At 42.5% G+C, this 8,608-nt stretch overlaps 1 protein-coding gene across 1 annotated transcript; it reads left to right on the top strand.

Annotated features, from left to right (window-relative positions):
- Positions 1 to 1,838: 1,838 nt before the first annotated feature.
- GHSR (growth hormone secretagogue receptor) lies at positions 1,839 to 7,014 on the top strand. Its single transcript, XM_008566857.1, has 2 exons — positions 1,839 to 2,671; positions 4,863 to 7,014. Exons 1-2 carry the CDS (start codon positions 1,882 to 1,884, stop codon positions 5,165 to 5,167), a joined length of 1,095 nt encoding a protein of 364 aa, XP_008565079.1. The 5' UTR covers positions 1,839 to 1,881; the 3' UTR covers positions 5,168 to 7,014.
- Positions 7,015 to 8,608: the final 1,594 nt, after the last annotated feature.

Genomic DNA, 8,608 nt, shown 5'->3' with positions numbered 1-8,608 from the left:
TTAGTTGTAATATTTTTAAATAGTAGTTTGAAATGCATAAAGTCAATTTGGTAGTACAACTTTAACATACCAATGGCAATCAAGTCACTATGTGTTGTGTTCATCCTAAGTTGCCTGTATCAAACTTCTCTTATACAGTTTCTCACGGCGTCGAATCTTTCATGCATATGTACATACATCCAGTCCGAGGTCTTTGTGGATGTTAAGAATTAACAATGTAGGTAGCGAAGACGGTATAAACCATCTGCCAAAGGCATGTACAAATGCACTCAAATGTAGGAAAACTCCGTCATACACAGTGCCTGACTTCTTTACGCCACGGGCGAGTGACCGTGGACAGGTGTGGTCAAGGCAGTGGCTCAAGGCCTGTCTGTGCCTCGAGGGAGTTTACCCCGCTCCGCTCCGCTCCGGGGGAGTTTACCCCGCTCCGGTAGGGTAGGACTTCGGCGTTGCGCGTCTGAGTGGAAAACAGCAGGCTGCAGGGCTGCCGCCCCGGGACTAACGCGGCGCCCTGAGAAGACGCCGCTGGCCGCGGTGCTGAACTCGTTCCCGGGGCCTCCCGGAGGTGGGCGGGCCGGAAGGGGCTGGGTGGGTCGTGAGTTCGCGGGCAGCCGGCAGTCTCACGTCCTCAGGTGTGGGTTCCTGGCTCTGGGCAGGAGACAGGCCACATCCTGGGGAGTCACCTCGCAAGTGTAGAGGCGGCCTCCGACGCATTCCCAAGGGTCGCACCTCCTATTTCTCAACAGCAACCACAATAAGGGCAACGCAGCCCGTATTTATATATTGAGTGTCTACTGTGTTCTCAACACTTGACATCCACTCCCAGTGGTCCTCACAACATTCACGCAATTCAAGACAAAGAACTAAAGCTCAAAGGGTTGAAGACTTTGCCCAAGGAAAGGCAGCCGAGGTTTACACCAGACAAAAGTAATCTCTCATGTAGCATAGCCCCTACCACCGCCAAGTGGGGAGTGTACTGGGAGTCGGGACAGGGTTTAGTCACACACTTTGCCCCTCTGTGCTCAGAAGTCCAAACCGGGTGGGAGAGCCAACTCTAGTCCCCGAGCTCCCATCTCGCTGTGTGACCTTGGACAAGTGGTCACGCCTGTGAACCAGCTTCTCCGCCCTAACACCACCACGGGTTCTAGCACTGCGTGAGCCTCTTCCCAGGTGCGCACCTGTCTCTTCTGGTCCTAATACAAACATATGCTTCTTCTTTATCTCTCCCTACTTCTCTTTCCCAAGTGCAGTTGGGCACACTCGCTTTTTCTCCCCACCAGGTCCACAGCCAACTCTAAACTCTACTTCTTGTCGAGGAGGAACTCAGGTCCCGGCTGATGTAGGCCTCCTCCCCGCCGCTACCACCGTCCCCGACCCGCACGCCCGGGTATGACCTGCCCTTGCCGGCCACACTAGATGGCTGCGCGCGAGGCTTGGAAGAGAGGCTCCTCGCGCTGCGGGTTCGCAGCGTCTGGTCTCTGCGGTCCCCATGCGCCCGGACGCTTTGGGAAGTGCGAGATGGAGCTCGAGAGAGAACGCCAACGTGAGGCAGAGCTGAAAGGACTGCTTGGGTGACGAGTACGTGTGTGGGCGACTTGAAGCTGGGTTGGGAGAGAGGGATTTTGCGGGAGAGGGTGGGGGAAAGGGGAGGTGCCAGAGAGAGAGAGCAGTGGTCACACTCTCTCCCTGTCCCCACGCCCTCATCTCCCTGGGCTTCTGCCTCTCACTTTCCTCCCCTTCTTCTCCAAACACCCTCCCTGCGAGCCCGCTCCAGCTCCTCCCTCGCACTCTCCCGCGCCTGTGGGGACCTCCTTGGGGACGAACTCGGCCCAGCCTCCCAGCACAGTCGCGTCCCAGCGCGCGTTACGCTGAGCCGGCAGCATGTGGAACGCGACCCCCAGCGAAGAGCCGGGGCCCAACCTCACGCTGGCCGGCCTGGACGCGCCTCCAGACAACGACTCGCTGGCCGACGAGCTGCTGCCGCTCTTCCCCGCGCCGCTGCTGGCGGGCGTCACGGCCACCTGCGTGGCGCTCTTTGTGGTGGGCATCGCGGGCAACCTGCTCACCATGCTGGTGGTGTCGCGCTTCCGCGAGCTGCGCACCACCACCAACCTCTATCTGTCCAGCATGGCCTTCTCCGACCTGCTCATCTTCCTCTGCATGCCCCTCGATCTCGTCCGCCTCTGGCAGTACCGGCCCTGGAACTTCGGCGACCTGCTCTGCAAACTCTTCCAGTTCGTCAGCGAGAGCTGCACCTACGCCACGGTGCTCAGCATCACAGCGCTCAGCGTCGAGCGCTACTTCGCCATCTGCTTCCCGCTGCGGGCCAAGGTGGTGGTCACCAAGGGCCGGGTGAAGCTGGTCATCCTGGTCATCTGGGCCGTGGCCTTCTGCAGCGCCGGGCCCATATTCGCGCTCGTGGGGGTTGAGCACGAGAACGGCACCGACCCTCGGGACACCAACGAGTGCCGCGCCACCGAGTTCGCAGTGCGCTCCGGCCTGCTCACGGTCATGGTGTGGGTGTCCAGCGTCTTCTTCTTTCTGCCTGTCTTCTGCCTCACCGTCCTCTACAGTCTCATCGGGAGGAAGCTGTGGCGGAGGAGGCGCGGCGACGCGGCGGTGGGCGCCTCGCTCAGGGACCAGAACCACAAGCAAACCGTGAAAATGCTGGGTGGGTCTCAGCGCGCCCTCGGGTGCCTCTCCCGGGTCCTCCCCTCTCCCGGTGCCTTCCCCCTGCTCCCTCGAGCTTCTGTCTTCATTTTTCCCTTGAGTTTCTCTCTCCCTCTCCTGTTTCTCTCGATCTGTCTCTCTGTATGTCTCAATTATCTCCAATCTTTCTCTCTCTCTCTCTCTCTCTCTCTCTCTCTCTCTCTCTCTCTCTCCCCCCTCTCTCTCTCATCTCAATCTTTACCTCCCCCCCCACTTTGTCACTGTCTTGGCTCTCTTTTGGTGTTTCTGTCTCTTTGTGTCTCTTTTTTCTTGTCTCCCCTTTCTCTGTTTCTTGGGAAAATACCCCACCTTTATATTCCCCTAAAATGAATTTATATCAGCCCAGAAACTTGCTTCATAAGGAGATGGCGGGAGCACAGCGAGGATGCTTGGAGAGGAAAGAGAGGGAAGTGAGGGATATTCCGTAAAAGTCTATTGTGCTCTTGAAGTGTTACAGCTGCAGTTATGTTTCCCGCCTCAAATAGAATTGGTGGATATCTAAGCTACATTAAGAAAAGCAGGCATTGTATCTAGAAAGTACTCAGTGATAAGTTTAACCAAAGACACTATCAATTTGGAGAATTCTATTAGAGATCATTCAGGTTTTTTTTTTTTCAGTATTGTGTTTGTCTGCCCTGCATTTTTTTCAGTAATTGCATCAATTCTGTTTACCCTACTACTGTTTACACAGCTTTGTAAGGATGTCAGTGACAAATCAATGCTGGAGTGTTTGTTTTCATGATTACTTGTCTCTCCAGGTAGGATAGACTAGGATAAGGTAGGATAAGCTAGGATAGGCAGGATGCCAACAAGAGAAAAGGAGACTTTGTGGAAGCCGACAGAACTTACTAACTCCTCTCCAAATGGTCCTTCGTGAACATCTGGGTGCAGTGCACGGATTCACCTCCTTTAAGGATATGTGTTTGGTGCAAGTAAAATAATACAATATGTGTTCACATTCAAGCAAAACGTTAATGCTATTCACTTTTCCAAAACCAGGGTCTGTGTATTTTATTATTTGAACATTATGGTCAACATTTCATACTTAGTGGCATATTTAATGCTTCTTAGAAGCCAATCCAGGATGATTTTATATTTGCAATTTTATAAATCCTGGATCCAGTATATTAAAGAGTGATATAGTTATTTGAGGAATGTCAAAAGATTTTATTTTCTAGACCAGTGATGATGTAATTCATAGATTGGAAACCTACTAGTGTCCTCCAAGAATTCTAAGTTCTCACTTATGAAATTCACTTCGCTACTGTGGCAGTTAAGTTGCTACTGTACAACTTAGTTTTGAGGATAAGTTTAATAATTTCCTTTAATTCTATTTTTAAATCATTAATCTCTTCCTTGGTGTCTTAACACCAATGTTAATTTTCTTCTTTCTTGACAATTTAATTGGGATCACTAAAGTAGTACAAGGACTAAAATATTATTTTCTCTTATTTTCCCTCTGATTTCTGAATTTTAAAAACAATCTAAAAACTTTAGAAGTCTTGAAAAAATTACCTTATATCATAGGCAAAATTAAGATTTGGATGGATGATAATTAATATTAGCTGATTTAATGGCCTTTCATGCCTTACTTATGTCTGTTGTAGGTGGCATAGAATCATCCATCTCAGTGGTTCTTAATCCTGACTGTACATTCAATTCTCTGTGAAATTTTTTTTTTTAAAAAGAAAAAGCAGGTTTCTTGGTCTCTTTCCTAGAGATTTTAATTTAGTGAGTCTATGTTACATCCAAGGAATATGCATTTTTTTTAAAAGTGCCCCAAGAAAGTGATACACAGCTTTGGTTGAGTGCAACCACTTTACCTCGTAGATGTTTGTGTCTAACACATAAAGTGGTGGACTGTTGTGAATAAATTGTCTAGTTAGGTGAGTCAACACGTCAGCTCAATCACAAAATAACTCAAATAGTTGTTAAATAGAAATGGCTGAGAAGCTCAGTAAAACTTGTTGAACTGTTGGTTTGGACAGACTCAATCTTTGTTAAAATGTAGAAATGGGGAAGTGCAGAACAGTGTTTTTCTGAAGTCAGTGGTCATGCTATACATCATCTAAACAAAGCTAAGTCTTAAAAATAGAATGTGATTTGCTATGACATTTCTTGAACTGACGATCTCTCTCCCATTGTCCTTTTAGCTGTAGTGGTGTTTGCTTTCATCCTCTGCTGGCTGCCCTTCCATGTAGGGCGATATTTATTTTCCAAATCCTTTGAGCCCGGCTCCCTGGAGATTGCTCAGATCAGCCAGTACTGCAACCTCGTGTCCTTTGTCCTTTTCTACCTCAGTGCTGCCATCAACCCCATTCTGTACAATATCATGTCCAAGAAGTACCGGGTGGCAGTGTTCAAGTTGCTGGGATTGGAACCCTTCTCCCAGAGAAAGCTCTCTACTATGAAGGATGAAAGTTCTCGGGCCTGGACAGAATCTAGTATTAATACATGATTGAGCACATTGCTGAGCATAGTCACCGCTTGTTATTCTAAACCAGAAGCCATAGCACAAGCAGAACTTGGGAAGAAGATGAAGGTTCATTTTGGAATTAGGGACACATAGATCTGGAAACAACTGGGGGGAAAGAAAAGACATACTCTGTAGGGTGTGAGCAGTTTGACTTGATTGCACACTCATCAGTGCTCTCATACACTATTCCTGCATTTTCACCACCATGATTTTGCATTCTGCTGCTGGTGCTGGTGAGGGCTTTGCAATTCAGAGAAAGAAGGAGGTGCAGAGTGGGCAATTAGGACACTTCCTGGTGGGGAAATACTAAATCTGATTTGCTTTTTCATAATGATCAAAATTATTTGGTTAAAAGAATGACATTAAAGTAAAACATATAAAACATAACTGAAAAAATAGCAATTTTCATAAATCTCTAGAGTAGTGCTGTTCAAGAGAAATATAAAGCAAGGCACATAAGTAATCAGTGTAAAAATTATGAATGAGAAATTTCCATTCTTTTTTTCACACTAAGTCTTTGAAATCTGATATATTTTTCACACTGTCCACCTCAATTTGGACATTAAGTTTTCATTAGAAATACTTGATGTATTTAGGTTTCATAAAATTTACAGGTGAAAAAGTATATTCAACAACTAAGTTGTCTAAATACACTTAAAAATTTTCCAATAACTAAAACAACTATAAGTTTTTAAGCATAAAATTAATTAAAATTAAAATTCAGTTCTTCAGTTGCACAAGTCACATTTCAAGTGTTTAATAGCCAAAAGTGGTTAGAGATTACCATATTGAACAGTGCAGCTCTGGAGAATATACCGAATTCCCATTAATCTTACACAAAATAGATACCCTATCCATGGAATTTTTTTAAAGTGAAATTAGCATAGCAGAATTTCAGAGTGATAAATCCTAAAAATTACATCTAAATGCCCTACTCTTCAAGATGGGAAGATAATGGATAGGAAATGTATATGATACATTTTTAAATTAAGTTGACTCAATGTGTTAATATTCAGAAAATGAGACTTAATAAAAAATGTATAGGTAATCACAAACTGCTTAACAAAAATACTTAAGCCAATCATAAGGCTTTGATTTGCAAATAAGGAAATAGTTTATAACTTACTCTGGCAAGCTTAAAGGAAACTTAATGAACATAGACATTTTTCAAATGGTGAAGACAGGCACATGTGAAAAACACAGAATGTCCTAAATGCTACTGCTTTTTAACATCCAAAACTTTTAAGAATCTTATAGCCATTTATTTTAAAATGCGTATGCCATGTCCTGTCTCCAAATTAGTTTTGCTATTTACATTCCATTACTTATCTGATAGATATGTTTAGATTTCCAGTTTCCCTCTTAATCATAATTACGAATGAGTAGATACCTTCAACTAAATATGATACATTTTGGCGATAAATCTAAAATTTTACTTAATATTGACATTGTTCCCTGAATAGTCAACCCTTTGCATAATATATTTATTCCAAAAATTGTCTCTTTATAATCCTGTACAATGCTAAGTCATATAAGAAGTTTCTATTAAATTTATTGGTTCAACTATAGAACGGATTGAGCCATTTAGGGAAATTACTGTCATAATTGCTTTTCCCCCCACCGAAAGGAAAGATTATCATGATGAAATAATTGATTGACTATTTATTTTGGAAATATCAAACCACAACCATAATTAGAATTATTTCTCTAGAGAGATATTTCTGAAATTCATTTTGACACTAAAGCTGTACCATCAATTTGATCTAAATGCAGAACTTTAGCAAGTTGATTATTTGGTTAATTCTTAGGAATACATCAATATATTTAAAAAGTACACTGACATTTAAGTAGGATAGTAATTAGGGCACTCAGCAATATTCTTCTTAAGAGTGCCCAGTAAATCCCAAAGAGGTCATTCAACTCCCTGAAGCTTTAGAATTTCTATCTACAAATACATCCTATTTGAGAGAAAACAAGCAAAAAAGCTTGACCTCCATCACACAGTTGATTGCTTTGGAGAAAAACAAACGCAACTTCAAATTAGTTGCTTAACCTGTTCAGCAACAGGGTTTGTTTCTGCGGTCTCGGCCAAACTCACTTCCAGGGAACAGCTCACATAGCAAGGACCACTACTTTCCTTCACTGGTGTTAATCTAGGAACTCAGAGGATATATTTAGAGAAAGGGAACTTTAATTTGTCATCTTATACCTTTGCCTTTTCATGGTTTGTAACTTCTTTATATTATCATACTCCACAAATTGTTGAAGACTCAGGGAAAAGAGGAATTTACACTGAGGAAAACTATTTCTAAAAGTCCATCATTTCCCAAACATTTTGTGTGTGCCTGGTATGTTTTAAACTCTAGGAATTAATAAGCCACAGATTTTATTCTTTGTGAGCTCACAATCACTTGTGTGTTATGTTGCAGTAGGAAACTGATTAATTACCTTTAAATTATGAAGTAAACATCTCCAGTTGACACTGGACCAAATTGTTCCCCACCGATCATCCCACGGTGTTGTTGCATTAGGTTCAAAATAGATTTGAAATAGCCTGTTCCTACATGAACCAGTCAAATACACAGACACAGTGAATGTGTCTGCTGGTGGTAATCACACTTACATCATTCTTTATTAATGTAGGGGAAGTAAAAGATTTGGTTTATTTTTTTAAATTGACTGTGTTTTCATTTTCCTGGTTGTCCAGCAATGAAGGTTTCTGTCACTACACCTTATACTGTGTCACAAAATCAAGGGTTGGACCGTTTTCATTATAGGAAGTAACTGTTAGTGAGCAAGAACTTTTTAATAATTGCTTTAAAGAAATCATTCATTGCCAGGGGTTATTTAAAATCAGAAATTTTGAAGTAATGAAGGTTGGAAACACTTCTAGCACCTGGACACACTGTGAAGACCATTTTATAGTCAACTTTTTATTGCAGTGAAGGTTGTTATGGGATTTGACTTGAAATTCCAGTTTTATTCATGCTAATGCTTTTATTAAGAACTTAAAATCATTACAATTTGCAATTTTTAGGTCACCATTGACAGTTCTAGCCTTTTTATTTTTTTGCTATTTTTTATTTATCCACATACTTGAATTTAATATTTTTTTAAAAACTGAGATTTTTTGTGAGACTGGTGCCTAAAAACGCTCTCTTGTCTTCTAAAAATGTGTGTACATCTTTAAAATGTGATATACATATTTACATATGTCAAAATTTGTCACAATGTCAAGTGAATAGAATAGAGCTTTCTGCTTTCAGAAATACTGTATCTAATGTAAATAATGTCATTAAAGGATAAAGATAATGTCATTAAAAGATAAATGATGTCAAATATGGTTTATTAGATAATGATTCTCCTGTGATTTCTTTGCAATTTAAATTACAACACTAACCAGGATATATACAATTGTAACAA

This window comes from Galeopterus variegatus, unplaced genomic scaffold (assembly GCF_000696425.1).
Source record: "Galeopterus variegatus unplaced genomic scaffold, G_variegatus-3.0.2 Scaffold272, whole genome shotgun sequence".
Taxonomy (NCBI): Eukaryota; Metazoa; Chordata; class Mammalia; order Dermoptera; family Cynocephalidae; genus Galeopterus; species Galeopterus variegatus.
The sequence above is the reverse complement of the archived record's forward strand: the minus strand, read 5'-3'. Positions and strand labels throughout refer to the sequence as shown.